We start from the raw sequence: 18855 nt of genomic DNA on the forward strand, positions 1-18855 counted from the left end.
AATATCCAGGTTGATGACAGTACTAGAAGTTATGTGGGTACAGCCGATATTCAGCACCACACCCATCTAGCTAACTGGTCAAAGATAGGGCAGCTATTTATGCAATCCTATATGCCCAGCTTATGATCCTGCTCATCCCTCCTCGCCATCTGGCAATCTAAGGTCAACTCTCTTCGATCTTCCTTCCCTTCCTCCCTCCCCCTTCATCCTCTTCCTCCAATCCTACTGCCACCACCGGTCTTCCTCTTTCCCCTACTTCTGGCCCTTCCACAGTTTTAACTCACCCTAAAAAAAAATTACATAAGCACTAATATACCCCAATAGAAAGAAGTTCAATGCAATTTCCAAATTAGTGAGAGGCTGGTCATCTCCAGGAATTACAATTCTTACATTAAAATCAAAACTTATTCATCTTCTTGGAGTTCATTCGACCATGTTTCATTAGAGTCACTCTCCGAAGCTTTTTCTGCCATAAATACATCTGACTCTGCACTTGATCTCTGGCCATATTCTGCCACTTTTTTCCCCATTGTTCAAGCAAGTCTTTCCCAGGGTGAGGTACCTGACCCATGGAAGCATGCTCTTATTACCCCTCTTCTCAAGAAGCCCACCCTGCTAATCCAGCCAATTACCACCCTATATCTCAAAGGTATTAGAGAAAATTATTTACTTCAACTTCGTTCTTTCCTCAACAAATCTCGTATTCATCCATATAAAGCAAGCTTAAGGAACAATAATAGTACTGAAACCCTTCCTGACACACTTCATGATACAATCAGGACCTCCTTAGATCATCACCACTCAAGCTGCAATCATCTCACTGGATCTATCATCTGTTTATGACCTTTTTTTAAGAAGTGCAGCACAACAAAGAAAAAGAAGACCCAATGATCCACAGTGAAAACAATCCACCGATAAAACCAAAAATCTGTGGATACAGATGCTCTGGAATTGATTTATTGTATGCTGTCATATAAAACCATAAAAATATAATGATAAAAAGTACAATGATAAAAATCCAAATGGACCCTTAACGGTCTGTGTTTTGGCGAACACGCCTTCCTCAGGGGTCCAATGGTTTGCAAACGCACATATAAAAATTGGACTGAAAACAGTCTATGATCTTTAAACGTATGAGCAAAGAACACTGTAGACAAACTAAAGTAGTAAGAAGATCATGATGAACCTTACCACTATTGATATTTCTGGTACTGTACTTGAATGAATCACTGCTATCTTACTAATCAGACTTACCAACTTTCTCAGTCCAGTCCTCTCCAACTTCTAATTTTCTTTGGTGTGCCACAGGGTTCTATTCTAGCCCCTCTTCTTATTCTTATCCAGTTTAATCACTGTTTACTCTTTTGCTATACAGATGATATCAATATACTTTACCGCAATTTTCACTTCCAACTCTGATGTCAGTGATCTTAATTTCTACCTTCAGAAGGTATCCTCCAGGCTAAAAGATCATCATCTTTAGCTGAATATCAACAAGTGTGAGTCTAATCGTTTCCCTTGCCCCACATTGCCACCTCCACCACTTTCTATTCTTAAACAACTAGAATCTGTTAAAGAATGTTAAAATCCTTGTGGTAACTTTTGATAGTCATCAAGGCTCGACTATATTTTGAACTACCTGTAGTCTATGCACGAGTCTCCAACAAGTTATTAGAACAGTTCAATTATACTATCACCAGGACATGCATAACCTGAAATGACCCTACAAGCAAGAGTGGATGCACCATCCTTAACTTCAACATCATACTTCTAATGGAAACCTGAGTGATGAGGATAAATGAAATGTCTAAATACTTTTCCAGGTTTCTAACACTTATCACAGAAGGAACAGCCTTCTCTACAATAAAAAAAAAAAAAAAAGATAAAACAAAACTTAAGACTCCTTAACACCAACCCTTAACTCCACTGTTTTCAAAAAGTTCCAAGTCATCCAGCAATTTCACCAAATGCTTCAATAATTTGTTGTAGCCAAGAGCAGTAGTACTTTTGGAATAAATAATTTGCACAATATCTGCATATAAATAATCAGTCACATAAAAAATATCACTTGGAATGCTTTAGATTAATAACAGAAACAGCCTTTAAAAATTAAGTATGGTCTAATTTTCATGAGAACAGATCCTACTATATAATAGGTTAGAATGGGAACTGTGCATACTGATTCCCACCTAGTCATAAGTGCAGTCCCCTCATTGGTGCTTGTGGAAGGTGGTTGATGCTGACCTTCCTCCTTTGACTTCTGAAGTTCTTCAACTACTGGGCTTACTCCCAAAATCAGCAATGCACATCGATGGATCACTGAATTGCAAGCAGCGGTGTAGACATCTTGGCCCTCTTGTAGGTCTGCACTATCTCTTCGCTCTGGCAAGAGCTGAGTCGGCTGGTCATCAATTCTGGTTCCTGTCCCAGTTCCAGTCACAGAACTAATGGTCAATCTATCTCGGTCCCGACTGCGTGCTACTTCACGGGCTGATAGGAAACATTGAAAGATTTCTGTAACATGTAACACAAAAACAAAATCTTAACCCAAAAAATAAATAGTATTTTAAAACAAAATGATAGGTAAACAGCATCATCATCTGCAATGCTATGCCAATACCTGCCATAGTAGGAGGGGGAAAGTGTTAATTTTTATTGTTTTAAAAATAACAAATTGAGACAATATTAATTATAATATAGAAATATATGAAACTACTACATCAGCACAAATTGCAGAAATCCTTATGAGGTGGCAGAAAGAACTAGGGAAGGGGAAAAAAACCAAGTAGTAGCAGCTGCAGTTAGAGAATGACATGGGTCAAATTTGTCCCTGTTGCCATAGGAACTCAATTTCTCCATCCCGTCCCTGTGAGTTTTGACGCTGTTCCTGTACCTGCTCATTCCTGTAGGCTCTGCCTTAAATGCACAAGCCTCGAACACTTGTGATTTTTAAGTGTTTGAGGCTTGTGCAGATGAGGACAGAGCTTGCAGGAATGAGGCAGGGACAGCAAAAGAACTCGCTGGGATGGAATGGGAAAATGAGTTCCAGTGGAGACAAGGAAAAATTTGTCCCCGTCTAATTCTCTAGCTGCAGTCTAAGTATTTTAGAACAGCGCTTCTCTGGAAACAAGCAGGGGATATGCAGGCACACTTGTTGGTGAAGTCCTCTGACTGAGCCTGAGTACCAGTGCTCTCCCCTAGCTAAGTAAGATTTTTAGCTTACTGAGCATGTGCAGGAGTCCCTACACCTGAGCTTGTCAGGTTTTTTTTTTTTTTTTCCCAAACATTCCTGTCAAGTTGCAGCTCTCCCCTCTCTTCCTCAGAAAAAAAAAAATAAAGAAAAAGCTCCCAATGCTGGAACGCTGCTTAAACCCCTTCACCTCAGACAGCGGCATTGACACGGAGCTCTCATAGACAAGCGGTTCTCTCACATTATGAGGTGCCAGTGAAGGCTCCCGTGGGCTCAGTCTCAGCCTCACGGTCCTCTCCTGGTTTGACTCCATATAGCTTAACGGCTACAGGTAACCCTTTAAAATCCTCTAAGGGTCGCTCCAAGTCTAAGCAGAGGGCCTCTCTCCTATACCTCCTATTCAAGAACAAGTTAAAATAAATAAATAAATGTCTGTCTCCCTGCTCTACAACCAGAAAACCTTGCCCAGAGCTCAAACCTCATGCAGGCTGTTACCAGTTTTCCCCCTCCCTTTTTACTAAAACGCGATAGCGGTTTTTAGCGCAGGGAGCTGCGCTGAATGTCCCACACTGCTCTCAACGCTCATAGGCTCCCTGCGCTAAAAAACGCTATTGCAGTTTAGTAAAAGGGGGCCATAGTGCAAAATATAGACAGCATATATAAATTTTCAAAACAGACACATTTTGATCACTAAATTGAAAATAAAATCATTTTTCCTACCTTTGGTAATTTCATCAGTCTCTGGTTGCACTTTATTCTTCTGACTGTGCATCCAATATTTCTTTCCTTCTTTCAGCCTCCTGTATGCTTCCTCTTCTCCAGACCTCATTCCCTCCCCAAACTTTTTCTTTGTTTCACCCTGCCCCTTCTTTCTTTTTCTCTCTCTCCACACCCTCTTTCGTTCTGTATGTCTGTCTTTCTCTCTCTCTCCATGCCCCATTTTCACCCTGCCCCCTTTCTTTCTTTCTGGCTTCCTGTCCCCCCCCTTTCTTTCTTTCTCCCTGCCCTCCCCTGCCCTGCCACCACCATTGGGAAAATGCTGCCACCACCACTGGGGAATAGGCTGCCACTGCCGCCACCGGGAACAGGCCGGTGCCGAGTTCGCCCTGCTTCTCTTCTCCGCGGGGCCGACCAACTCTCGCCACCCGACGTCAATTCTAACGTCGGAGAGGACGTTCTAGGCCAGCCAGGCAGCGATTGGCTGGCCCAGAACGTCCTCTCCAACGTCAGAATTGACGCGAGTGGCGAGAGTTAGTCAGCTCCACAGGGAAAAGCAGGGAGAACTTGGCGTCGGCCTGTTCCCGATGGCGGCGGAGGCACTCAAGTGGCTAAAGAGCCTCAGTTTGCCGGCCTAGGGAGAACTCAAGAGTGGCCAGCTGTGCACCCCCTTGGGACGTAAACCCGGGGCGGGGCGGACCGCCCCCCCACCCTCCCCCACCTTGGTATGCCACTATCTGTACTAGAGAATGACACGGTGGCGGTTTACCCGCGGCCACCGCATTTTAGCCGCGGGTCACCCGCCGAAAACGGGGAAGAAAACTAGCAGTCGCTGCGGCGACGGGGACAAGGCCATTCACCGCCCGCGGGGCGGTGAATGGTCTTGTCCCCGCAGTGAGGCATGAAGGATCGCGCGGTCCCCGCAGCTCACACCCGCCTGCCCAATCGATTCTAGTGTTTAGCCAGCTCTCTCCCTTCTCCTCACCTTAGTTTGTAGATTTTCTTTTTCGGCGACCCGCACGCTATCAGAGAGCCGCGTACGCGCTGCTGCTCAGTTTCGATCTTCTGCTCTGACGCAACCGGAAACAGGAAGTTGCAGCAGAGCAGAAGATTGAACACTGAGCAGCCGCGCATGCGCGGCTCTTTGGGAAAGCATGCAGGTCGCCGAAAAAGAAAACCTATAAACTAAGGTGAGGAGAAGGGAGAGAGCTGGCTAAACACTAGGATCGATTGGGCAGGCAGGTAGTGGCTGCGGGGACTGTGCGATCGCTAGTGTTCCCGGCTCAAATTGGAAGGAGGGAGTGAAAGGGAAAAGGATTCTGGGCCAAAGGCATGAAGTCGGAAAGAAAAACCCACAGCAGGAAAGAAAGGGAAGGACTGGCAGGTGAGACAGATGCTAGAAGCAGGGGGGGGGGGAAGAAAGAGAGAAAAAAGCTAGATGGGGTTGAAAAGAAGAGACACACTGGTATGGAAGAGGAAGATAGGGGAAATATGGACACAGGAAGGTAACAGAAAGAGGGGAAATTATGTGCATGGGGCATAGGGACAGAGACATAAAGGGGACATGCCATGGGGATGGTATATGGACACAGGGGGGGCAATGACAGATACATAGGGGAGATATTAGAAATGGAGAAAATAGGAGCACAGAAGCGAGATGGTTTGTGGGGATGGGACAGGGACCGAGCTTGCAGGCTCCAGTGGCTTGCACAAATTACATTGTAACGTGCCATGAAAATAAGAGGAAGGAAGGTAGATAGGCCACGCGAGAGGAGCTGAAGGGTAGTAGAAAGGAACAGATGGTAAAGGAGGGAGGGAAGGGTGGTGGTGGAAAGGAATAGAACAGACATTGAAGGAGGGTGGAGAGGAACAGACCCCCAAGGGAAATGTGGAAGACAGAGTGGGAAGAAGACTATTCGGGAGCGGAGGGAAGAAGATGGGTGCTAGACCAATTGGGGGGGGGGGGGTTAAGGGAGAGGCACAGTAACAGCAAATGGAAGACGCAGAGAGAAGACACACAGTGGATGGAAGGAATTCAATGAGAAGATGTGGAAAGCAGAAACCAGACAACAAAGGTAGAAAAAAAAATTATATTTATTTATTTATTTTTTGCTTTAGGATAAAATAGTATATTAGTTGTGTTGATAAAAATTTATAAACAAAGCCCTGCCAGCTGAACATCTCTTTCTCTAGTTCAGCAGCAGGAACTTTGATTTATAAGAAAGGAATAAGCTAAATATTACAGTACTAAGGCTTATATGGATGCAGCGGGGACGGTGACGGGGCGGTGAATGGGATGGCAGTGGCGGTGACAGGGCGGTGAAAGGGATGGCGGTGACGGTGACGGGGCGGTGAAGGGAACGGCGGTGACGGGGCGGTGCAGAGGATGGTGGGCCGGTGACGGGGCGGTGACGGGGACAGATTTTTTCCCCGTGTCATTCTCTAATCTGTACCTCACTCCCTCCCTATGACCAAAAATTATCCTTTCTTCTATTTCCCGTGTACACAACCATCTCTTTCCCTCCCTTCCTCTCTCCCAAGTCCATGCCTTCTGTGTCCAAAAACCCATTCCCTCCCCCACCTCAGCATCTCTTTCCCTCCCTTCCTCTCTCCCAAGTCCATGCCTTCTGTGTCCAAAAACCCATTCCTCCCCCTCAGCATCTTTCCCTCCCTTCCTCTCTCCCAAGTCCATGCCTTCTGTTTCCAAAAACCCATTCCATCCCCCACCTCAGCATCTTTTTCCCTCCCTTCCTCTCTACCAAGTCCATGCCTTCTGTGTCCAAAAACCCATTCCCTCCTCCACCTCAGCATCTCTTTCCCTCCCTTCCTCTCTCCCAAGTCCATGCCTTCTGTTTCCAAAAACCCATTCCCTCCCCCTCAGCATCTCTTTCCCTCCCTTCCTCTCTCCCAAGTTCATGCCTTCTGTGTCCAAAAATCCATTCCCTCCCCCACCTCAGCATCTCTTTCCCTCCCATCCTTTCTCCCAAGTCCATGCCTTGTGTCCAAAACGCACTCCCTCCCCCCCTTTTGTGTTCCGCGTTTGCCTCCCAGCCCATCTTTGCAACTTTCTCAGCAAAACGGAGCTCGAGCCGAGAGGCTTGTCTCCTGTTTCCTGCCTGCCGTGCCACGCACAAATAGCCGACCGGAAGTATTCTCCGACGTCAGCGCTGATGTCGGAGGGCAGGCTTTGCTTAAGCCCTCCCTCCAATGTCAGCGCTGACATCGGGGAACACTTCCAATCGGCTATATGTGAGCTGCAGGGCAGGTAGGAACAGAAGACAAGCCTCGCGGCTCGAGATGTATTTAACTCCGCGGGTCTCCCGTCCAGCTCTCTCCTGTGCACCTGGGGCGGACCGCCCCCCCCCCCCCCTAGGTATGCCACTGGGACCAGCACCGGTCCGCGGACCGGCGGTTGAAGAACTGTGGCCTAGGACCCTGGGGGGAACCCGGGCCCCCTGTCAGCTCCGGGCCCCTGAATGCAGGACTGGTAGTACTGCCCTGATGGCGGCCCTGGCTGTAACACAGATTTACTCCTTATAACCGTCCAGCCCTACAAAGATCAGAGTCTTCTCTTTACATCCTGAAACAGTGTCCAAGAGTCCAGAAGCAATATATCTCAGCGTCCTGCTCTTAAGCTTACTCCTAGTTTTTGATCATCTGCCAGTGGGAGTGGGTGGCTAACACACTTTCTTTTGACTTGGCAGGCCATCACAACAGACCAATGGGTCCTCAACATAATTTCTCAAGGATATTTCCTCAATTTCCTTCCCGACTCCATACCCTCTCAACCTCCTCCTCCTTCTGTGGTACCACACCAACACATTCCGCAACTTGCAGCAGAGGTCTCCCTCCTTCTACGCAGCAATGGCATTGAGGATGTTCCATATTCCCAGGTCAACCAAGAATTTTACTTCAGGTTCTTCCTCATTCCCAAAAAGATGCAAGGTCTTCATCCCATTCTCGACCTCAGACCACTCAATTACTGCCTCAAGAAAGAAAAGTTCAGAATGATTTCTCTTCCAGGAAGTCTTCCTTTATTGAAACAATACGATTGGTTAGCCACCCTAGACCTCAAGGATAAATACACTCACATTCCAATTCATCCTTCCCACTGGCATTTCCTTCATTTCACAATCCTAAGACAACATTTCCAGTATAAAGTTCTGCCTTTTGGCCTTTCGTCAGCACCGAGAGTTTTCACAAAATGCCTAGCTTTGATGACAAGTACATCTGCGAAAACACCACCACATGGTATTTCCTTACCTAGATGATTGGCTCCTAGTATCTCATTCCAGGGACCAGTTGCTACTCACCATTCAGACCACGGTCCTAACCCTTCAGTCTCTGGGATTCCTCATCAGCTTCCAAAAGTCCAACCTTATTCCAACTCGCTCCCTCATGTTCATTGGAGCTTATCTAGACACAGATGCGGCAAAGGCCTATCTTCCTCTGGGCAGGCATCAGTCAGGCCATCATTACTCTGGCAGACCACTTCAGATGATCTTCAGCTTTACCAGCTCGCACTATTCTCTGCCTCTTAGGTCACATGGCAGACTCAATATCTCTATTGCCAAATGCAAGACTCCACATGAGACCTCAACAGTGGCACCTAAAACTACACTGGAATAGATTCCTCTTCCTGCAAAGATTCAGGATTCCCTCCTTTAGTTGATTCACTCTCCTTCCCTATGGGATGGCTGTCCCTTCCAACCTCTGCCTCTTCTTCTCACTATAATGACGGATGCTTCCAATCAGGGCTGGGGTGTGCACCTCGACCGATTGCGGACTCAGGGTCAATGGTCGACAAGCAAATAACCCCTGCATATCAACCACTTGGAACTGTGTGCAGTTTATTATGCTCTTCAAGCCTTCCATCCTTGGATCTCCAACAAACACATTCTTATTCAGACAATCAAGTAACAATGTTTTAAATCAACAAGAAGGAGGTTCAGGATCTCTTCCTCTCTGCAGAGAAGCATATCACCTATTGACCTATGCTCTGACACTTTGGGTCCATCTACAAGTTCCAGGAGAACGCAATATTCCCGCAGACTCTCTCAGCAGGAAACTCGATCCTCCCGAGTGGACTCTCAATCCTTTCATCCTACAACAAATATTCCTACATTGGGGAACTACCACAGTGGATCTCTTTGCTTCCCACGAAAATGCCAAATGAAGCACATTTTGCTCTCTTCATCCAGCCATAGCAAGGGATGCTTTCTCCATTCACTGAGGACACAACCTTCTTTATGCCTTCCCACCGTTTCCTCTAATTTCCAAGGTACTTCAGAAAGTTGACTGTGACAATGCTCAGGTCATACTCATTGTTCCTCGTTGGCCCAGACAAATCTGGTATTCACTCCTGCTGGACCTTCCGGACGCTCCAATTCCCTTGGGAAACCATCCCTATTTTCTTTCTCAGCAGAACAGTCAATTATTACATCCCAATCTCCGCAGTCTCAATTTGACAGGCTGGAAATTGAAAGTTCAGTCCTAATACATCTTCCACTTTCTCAACCAATCTATAACTTTGCCATCTTTTTTTCCTCCTCCGTATTCCTCTCCACCAGAGCAGTCTCCACACATTGGACTGCAGAGGAGCATTACTTTTTTTTAACCTCATTGTAATTGCTCCCTTGTGCCAGATAAACCAGCTCTATTTCCAACAATCCAGCTACCCAAAGAAAACCAGTTTCAAAAAGAGTTCTGTCTTCTTAAGATAGTGCATTGCATCAATTTTTGCTACACAAAAGCACACTTATAACCCCCTGGTACAAATGGAGCTCATAAGGTACAAGCTACAGCTTCTTTAATGGAAAATTTGAAATCCATTCCCATTCAAGTTATTTGCAGGGCTGCAACTTAGTCCTCAGTGCGTACGTTTACGAAGCACTATTGCCTGGATCAGAGAATAGCACAAGATGTATGTTTTGGTCAATCAGTCTTATGGAACTTGTTTGCACTGTGACTATTTTTACCACCACCCACATCCTTCAAGCTTGGGACTCACCAACAAGTGTGCCTACATATTCCCTGCTTGTCTCCAGAGAAAGCAACGTTGCTTACCTGTAACAGGTGTTTTCCGTTAAACGCAGGGGAATGCAGCCACACTTAACCGTCCTCCATCCCCTCATCTCAATTCCCTTTCATTGCTAGAGACAAAACTGACAAGCTCAGGGGAGGGGCTCTAGGTGTAGGGACTCCTGCACATGTTCAGTAAGCTAAAAAGCTTGCCTAACTAAGGGAGAGCACCGGCACTCAGGCTCAATCAGAGGATTTCACCAACACGTGTGGCTGCATTCCCCTGCTGTCTACGGAGAACATCTGTTACAGGTAAGCAATTTTGCTTTCTCAACTCATTTCTCAGGGAATACCCAGCCCACTGAGTTTTCAATATATTCATAATGAACTAGCATGAAATAGATCTGCATTCCAAAGAGGCAGTGCATATAAATCTATCTCATGCACATTCATTGTAGATATCCTGAAAACCCAACTGATTGTGTCCTAAGAACTGGATTGAGAAACACTGTTTTAAAATACCAAAGCCTAGCCAGTGTGAATCCTTCTTCTTCTGTATCACGTATACATATTCTGATCTCTAAAGGGAGCCACAATCCATGTGATTTAACTAAAGAATACTGTTCTGACAGCCAGGTATGAAGGAAGGGGACAGGAATGATGGGCAGAACAAGGAAAATCCTGTCTGAGGACTAATGGTTCACAGCATCCAAAGCAGGCAGAGCTAGTTGTTAGCTACCTTCTCACGATCATAGATGTGTAAGTGTGCATTCCATTTCAAGATGCTCAAAAAATTTTAACCTATCAAACATTACTTCATAATCAAAGTTGAACCAATCTGTATGTATGTTTTATAAACATGATATACTTATGATCCTTTAACTACCTGACCTACATTAATAAAATGTAGGTTAGGTAGTTAAAAAGAGCAAATACTGCACTCACTCAGATTCAACTGCTTTAAAATTAAAGCATGAATCAACGTTTGCTTTTTATAAAACCAAAAAAAAAGGTACAATTTGCTTAATGAAACAAAAGCATATGCTAATATGCCTACAACAAACAGGAGCTTACTTCCAGCCGTCATAACTTCATGTTCCCTTTCCTCGTCTTCATCCTCTTGATCTGGATGACCCTCCTCCCTATCTCGCTCGGCCTGCTCCTCCATTTCAGCTTCTTCATCAATAGTACGTGTAAAGGAGTTCTCCTGGGGATCAACATCTGTAATCTCCTGGTTTTCAGACATCTTCATAAAAGTTAATTAAAAGCAATTCTTACCAAGTTTTACTAAATGAAAGAATGACAATCTCGAAAGGAACCTATTTTCAAAAGGTTTGCCAAAAAGCACAGAAAAAGCAAAACCTTCTCAAATGTGGGCTTCGTTTTTGCAATTAAATGCTTAGGAATCCAGAGCAAAAAGTTGAGCTTGACTATCTCCTGTACCAGCAGTTTCAGGTCTAGATGCACTAAACAGGGCTGGTAAGACTGCATGAGTCCACTGTGGTCCAATTTTTGGCCAATTCCAACAGAGCAACTGACGCTCAAACAAGTTTGCATGCAAATGATTTGAGCAGAGGTTCATTGTAATCCCTGTCTGATCGCGCCAATAAATCGCTGAGAGCGATTCATACACATGCGCACAGCCGGCAGGGGAAGCCCCAAAGCAGCCTCCTGCTACTCAACTGTTCAGGACAGGAAACACTTTTTTAAAATTTATTTATTTATTTTTTAACGGACACAGATGTGCGTGTTACCCATGCACAATATCTGTCTCAATTATAAAAAAAATATTCATGCCAGCTTCCCTCCTGACCACAGCTGTTACCCCCCTCCCCCATCAACTGCAGGTCCCCGAGGCCCCTGATAATGACGGCCGCCCCCACAAAAATTACACACCCAGAAAGACCGGAAGGATGCCCATTCCCTCCTGTTTCAGCAATTTGGCTGTGCATCCGTTCCCACCTGGATCCTTCCCCTAATACAAAGCTTCCAAAACCCCACCAACAAGACTCCCAAAAGACAGCCCTGGTTGTCTGTTGGGCTGGGGGAGGGCTCAGATCAGAACCTCCCCGGCTCAAGCAACCCCCCCAGCCCATCCTCCAAACCTTGTTGTTGAAGCCACAAGAGGGATGCCCACTCTCTCTATCCAGCAGTCTTGGGATGCACTGGGGAGGGGCCTAAGACTACGATTGGCCCAGAATACCTAAGGCCCCTCCCATAAGAGGGGCTTAAGGTATCCAGGCCAGTAAGGGTTTTAGGCCCCTAATCAGTGCACCCCAGGATGCACCGGGATGGGGAAGGCCCATCATTTCGAAGAGGCGGCCCTGCTGGGAAGAGGGAGTGGGCATCCCTCTTGTGGCTTCTACAATGAGTTACAGAAGAGGGGCTGGGGAGGGCTTCTGAGCTGACCCCCCAGCCCACCAGGGCTGTATTTTGGGGTCTTGTTGGTGGGGTGGTGGGAGAGGGATCTTCGTGTAGGGTGAGAGGGGGTATCGGGGGAGTGTGGCGGAGTGTCGGGGGGGGGGTGTTAGTGGAGTCCAGGTGGCCCAGAAGCACAACCGGATTGCTGAAGCAGGAGGGAATGAGCATCCTTCCTGTCTCTCTGGGTGAGTCAGTGTTGCAGGGGCGGCTGTCATCGTGAGGGGTGAGGGGACCTGTGGTTGTCGGAGTGTTTAGCACCTCGTCATCAGGGAGGGGGGTGTCTCAGCTCGAGTTTTTTTTAATGGGGCAGATATGGTATGTTATATTAATTTCAGGGCTGAACTATGAATAGGACAGTTAAGCAACTGGTCTTGACCAGTCGCTTTTTTTGGATCGCTAAAAGCGATCACTTTTTTTTGTAAATCATGAAGCCATGGCCATGCTATAGCATCAATCGCTCTGCTAGTTTACATGGCATTTCAATATTAAATGACCTTATTTGCATGGTTGGATCGGAGAATGAGCAATCGTGTACAAAACCATGCGGTGAGCCATTTTGTGCATCGGTTCAGCATCGGATCATCGCTAAACTAGCAAAACCGATTTAGCGACAATCACTCACTTTAGTGCATCTGGGCCTCAATGAGCTCTCCACTTGGTGGTAGAGACCAGCATGAGGGGTTCCCTCCACCAAATTGCACCAATATTAGTATTAGGGCTGTACCAATATTAGTATTAGATTCATCTCTGAATAGTACCTCAAATACATTATTCGTATTCGTCCAAATAGTGATTTAAATTTAAATACAAATATTCTGGAACTCTACAGTGCTAAATCCTACCAAAATAAACATTTGATCTCTGATTTCACATTGCTTTTTTGTTATTTTATATTTTAATACTCAATGCCCATTATTTGTATTTGGTACAGTATTTGTACTTGACCGAATAGCAAAATATGCTCTAGAGGATATACTGACAAACGTTGGGGGGAGTGGGGGTGGGGGAGAGGATATTGGAAGCAAAATTCAAAGCTGTAGTAATAATTTGGAGTCCATAATTCTTGGATACATTGTATATTTGTAAGATTATTGCATGTAAAGGTGTAAGATGAACCAGCTGTTGTCTAAATAATTCTATGACTTGAATGAAATAAAAATGAAAGATTAGAAAAAAGTAGGAACTGAATGCTTTCACCATTATGTAAGAAATGACCCCTCCCCCTTTTACAAAACCATGCAAGAGTTTTTTTAGAGCCAGCAAGTGTGCTGAATGCTCTGTGCTGCTCCAACAGTTAGAGCTCCTATGAGCGTCCTAAACCTCTATGCACCTCTCCCTCCATTCTCCATCTCTGTAAATAAAGCTACATCCAAGTCATGAGAAATGTTACCTTCCTGGGTCACGAAGCAGCTCTTCATGCCCTTTTGGTGATTCACATAGGTCATTGTTGTCACACTGTCAGACAATGCCTGCACCACTTTGCTGTGGAGATCTTGAAAGGAGATTAGCACCTGATGAATCACCCTGGTCTCCAGCAAGATCAACCAGCAAGACTCCTCAGCAGACCACAGACCCTATGCTACCTGGTCTGCACAATGAGCCCCTCAATTAATGAGGATGGAATCTGTTGTCACCAAGATCCACAGAGGATATTCCAGACTGACCTTCCCAATAGATGACATTCTCACAACCACCACTGCAGACTGTGCCTCACCAGACCAGAGACGAAGCTTGGAATCAACCCCTGCAAATGAGTAAAGAAGGTATGTTGAAGAAGTCACATATGAGCCCTGGCCCACTGCACCATCTTCAAAGAAGCCGATAGGGAGTCCAGCACCTAAGTTCTCTCTGGCTGGAGGAATCCGCAAATGAAGCAGGAATCACACTCGACCTCAAAGCTTCTTAACTTTTTGTCAACAGCAGGAAAACTTGGCCTATTCTGGTGTCGAAATGCACTCCCAAGTATTCCAGGTTTTGAAATGGATGCAGATAACTTTTGGCCTGGCTGATGACCCAGCCCAACAACTGCAAGACTTGCATAACCCTGCCCATGACCATGATGCTCTCCTGATATGATTTGACTTGAATGAGCCAGTCATTCAGGTAAGGGTGAACCAAAGTGCTCTCCTTTCGAAGGGCAGCCATTACCATTACCATCACCACCACGACCTCTGAAAATGTGGAGGGAGCTGTTACTAGCCCAAAAGGGAGCAAACAAAATTGATAAAGCCGAACTAAACAACAAAGCGAAAGGACTGCTGATAATCCCGACAAATAGGGATATGCAGATAAGCCTCTGTCCGATCCCAACATGTAAGGAATTCTTTGTCAGATCTCTAGTTATGAGGAATTCTCTAGGTTGCCTCTGTTAGATCCAGAGGAATTCTCTGGGTTGCACTGCCAAAATAATTGAGCACAATGTTTCCATTCCAAACAAGGGAATCTAAAGTGTCTGATTCACTCCCTTTAAGTCCAGAATAGGTCGGTACGAGCCCTCTTCTTTGGGCACCACAAAATAAATGGAATAGCAACGCAGTACTCGTTCTTTGTCCAGAACTGGAACCACTACCTGCAAGTTCACTAGACTCCAAAGAGTCTTTCAAACTGCTCCTGCTTTCCAGAAAGCCTGACATGGAGAGGCTAAGAAACAATGTGACAAAGCGGTGGTGGTAGCCAGAAGACGAGAGAGAGAGAGATCGTCGGCAGAAAAAGGGAAATGTTAATGCCCCTGTACAAGTCGTTGGTGAGGCCATATCTTGCTAAGGATGTAAGAAGACTTGAAGAGGTCCTGAGGAAAACGATGAAAATGATATCTGGATTGTACTGAGAACATATGAGAAGAGGCTTGAATACCCTAGACGGGATAGAGGAAATATGATACAGGCATTTAAATACTTAAAAGGATATTAATCTACAAACAGATTTCTTCCAAAGACAGAAAAATAGTAACACTAGAGAACATAAAATGAGATTGCAGGGTAGTAGATTCAGGAGGAATGTCAGAAGATACTTTTTTACGGAGAGGATGGTGGATGTGGTAGAGGCAAAAACAGTGATGGAGTTCAAAAATGCATGGGATAGACACAAAAGATCCCTGAAAGAAAACACAAAAATGAGTTGTAACTTCATTTATGATGAGCAGGAGTGGTGCTTCAATGGCAACCCCAGTGAAGCTGATGTCAGATGGACTTCTAGAGTCTGGGTTCAGTATGTGATAAGAGGTAGGCTGGAGTTAGCTTGGACGGTGATTCCAGCAATGAGGTAGTGTAGCTGATAAAGTTAGACAAGTTCCTGATGAACCAGAACGTACGCAGGTAAAGCTAGTCTCAGTTAGGACACTGGTATTTGACCAAAGGGCGGCCGCGTGAGCGGACTGCTGGGCACGATGGACCACTGGTCTGACCCAGTAGTGGCAATTCTTATGTTCTTATGATGCCAGTCAAACTTCTACATCCTATGTCCCTTGTGTAAAAATATGGATCAGAAGCAAGAATGCACATTTTTACCACATTCATATAGTCTGAGTACAGGTCTTGCCTATCACAGGGGAATGGGGGAAAACATCTTATAGTAGAATTTAACAAGTAAAATGAATAATTACTAGATTGTTGATTTAACATTGCCTCAAAAATGAATGTGACTGCTGGGCAGACTGGATGGACCACACAGGTCTTTTATCCGCCATAATTTACTATGCTACCTTTTAACAGAGGGTCCACAGTACAAGGAGCCTCCTGGGGCATCTCCTAAAATTTCAGCACTGATAAGATCTGAGCAATCAGTTCCTGCAGCTCCTCCCAATAAAAATGCATACCATGGAAGAGTCCTCTCCTGGAGGAAAGTCCTTCATCCAAGTATCTTCCCCAAACGAAAAGTCCTTAGGCCCTTATTGACATGGCTTGGGGAAATCCACTACTTATTCCTAGGATAAGCAGCATAGAATCTGTTTTGCTACTCAGGATCTAGCTAGGTACTTGGGACCTGGGTTGGTCATGTTGGAAACAGGATACCAGACTTGATGGACCTTCGGTCTGTCTCAGTAGGGCAATTCTTATGTTCTTATGGGATCTGACTCCAAATCCACTGATTCATTTGCAATCCAATCTTGATCCACCTCAGAACCAGAGGAACTGCATTTGAGGTGACCTTCCTCTTCCCACACTACCCAACACTATTTAGAAGGAGGAAGTACCGCACACAGAAAACCCCACAGAACTCGCCAACGCACCCCAAACCATAAGACCGCTGAAAGTTTATGTATGTGTAAAAAAATTTTACATACTTTATGTTGCATTTTAAATTAATTATTCAAGAGACTGATTTATATTCCATTTTGTACAGAATTACCTCAGGAGTAAAAGTTATATTAGTACAACCATGTTTTGTGCTTTAGCATAGAAATGACAAACCTATCACTTTTTCACTGTAAAATTATGGCACAGGAAGAAATGGGGAAAAGGTAATGCCTGTGTGATATGATTTAAATGACACTGAAAAAAAGTATATATTTTCACCTGCATGGTCTATTGGTCTAATGTTGTCCACCTGAAACATTTTGTTTTTAACATCAGCTTGCAGAACATAAAGAAAGCATTTTTTAATGGCCCATTAAATCACAAGAATCATCATCTAGTCACTATAGATTCTTGGGGCCCAATATTAATGCTATTTAACTGGTCAAGAAAGACTCCTGGTCAGCTAAATAGCACATAGATAACTATCTGGCAATATTCAACGGAAGACAGGTGGCTATCTCCCGCTGAATATCTGGCTTAGCGGACTGGCTGGTGAACAGCTATGTCGCATGACATAGCCAATTATTGCCAATATTCAGTGGCTCAATGGTTAATTTTATCGGACATATAGAACCACCTAAAAGGTTGGTATATCTTTAGCCATTAAGACTTAGCCAGCTAGCTGCTAAATATTGGCCTAGCTGGATATGTTTCAGTCAGCCAAAAGTATACTGGAAATTCAATGCACGTTGCTGGACACAGTGCCAGCATTGAATTTCCAGTATCATCAAAGACTGCGGGAGATTGGCAGCAATCTCCCATGTTCTGAATATGGGTCAGTTTAGTATCTCACCGGTCTTACCCATCTGTCTCTTGAGGATGACCTTGTATGAATAAGTTCCATGTTCTTGCAAGCAAGCAGTCTGCTTCGAACTTTATATACACAACGATACACTTCTGCAAGAGCTTTGCCTGGCTGATATCTGAAGAAAAATCAGTAGAATATATAATTATGCTAAAACTTCCTATATACTATATACAGTATACCAGAGTGAAAGGAAACTTATGTGAAGTTTACCTGCTTTCACCGCATGCTTGGCTAAGTAGATTTGTGTGTTTCAGGAGAGCTGCAAGAACAAATCTTGACACGGTATCCAGGAGCGATTCATTATTGACAGCTGCACTATCCCAATCTGAAGAAAAAAAAAATTTAAATAAACATCAAGGCCTTAAAATAGTCAAGTATGTTCACTTAGACTCACTTCAACTGTGTAGATAAGTAGTATCTACTACAGTACAATTCATGACTAAGGAGACATTAGACCTGACTCCTGACCTGGTTCCTAATTCCCAACTCATAGTTTTATAGTTCTTGCCATCCTATAGCACTGTAGGAGTTAATTCAGTTTTCAGATAAGGGAGAAGTTCCACATAAATGATATTCTTCGATGATACTGCATACAAAAAATGGCCTACAGAGGCAATTTTCAAAATGCTATACACACTTATATACATGCACTTGGTTCAGTATATAAGAACCACATTCTGGGCCCGATTCTCAAAATGCCGCTGAACGTTAAGCACTGACAGGCATCAAGATCGTGCTTGCCGGTGCCTAATCAGTGTTTTAATTGGTTTTAAATGGCATGATAATTGGTCACTCCACTAAAAAACAATTAAAATCACATTAGAAAAAAAAAAATCAGTCGCCCTTAGGGACAGACACCTGGGTCCATGGCGACTAGCGGCACCAAGTGATGCCTAAGCCTGTAAGTGGGTGTGTTTAGGTGCGGTGCCAGACTTCGGCGTCACTAGAGCCGCTGGCCATAATTGTACAAGGACCCCAGGTGCCAGAAATGTAAGCCTGTAAAACCCTGACCTATATTTCTAGCACCTAGGGTCCTGGTTAGGCGCAATCCTGTTAGTGATGCCTGTCCATCATTGACACGCGGCAGGCACCACTTACAGAATCAGGTCCTCTGTGTCAGTCCAAAGAACCATGTAACTCAGTATTCTAACAGTGACTAATCCAGATCACAAGTACCAGGCAGAATTCCCAAAAGTAGTCAGATTCACATTTACCCATTCTACTTCACTCAGGAATGTTTTTAGATTTCTATCATATCTCCCCCTCAGCCTTCTTTTCTCCAAGCTGAAGAACTTTTTTTTTTTTTTAAAGTTTCTTTATTGATATTTTCCAAGAGATATATATTATACAGAAATTGGCTTTAAAAAAAAAGAAGCTTAATCTCACACAAACCACTCCCTGAA

General features: G+C 44.7%; 1 protein-coding gene across 4 annotated transcripts in view; it reads right to left on the bottom strand.

Moving 5' to 3' along the window:
* Positions 1-18855, bottom strand: part of HERC1 (HECT and RLD domain containing E3 ubiquitin protein ligase family member 1) — a 423490-nt gene that overhangs the window by 280906 nt on the left and 123729 nt on the right. For 3 of the 4 annotated variants that reach the window (XM_033919753.1, XM_033919752.1, XM_033919751.1), the window contains exons 20-23: positions 17663-17777; positions 17447-17567; positions 11003-11174; positions 2190-2514 (exon numbers count right to left, since the gene is read on the bottom strand). In XM_033919753.1, the coding sequence (XP_033775644.1) occupies positions 2190-2514; positions 11003-11174; positions 17447-17567; positions 17663-17777 (733 nt within the window). The remainder of the gene's footprint in view (positions 1-2189; positions 2515-11002; positions 11175-17446; positions 17568-17662; positions 17778-18855) is intronic. The other variant, XM_033919754.1, reaches the window with a different exon arrangement.

Source organism: Geotrypetes seraphini, chromosome 14 (genome assembly GCF_902459505.1).
Source record: "Geotrypetes seraphini chromosome 14, aGeoSer1.1, whole genome shotgun sequence".
In the NCBI taxonomy this organism is placed as follows: domain Eukaryota; kingdom Metazoa; phylum Chordata; class Amphibia; order Gymnophiona; family Dermophiidae; genus Geotrypetes; species Geotrypetes seraphini.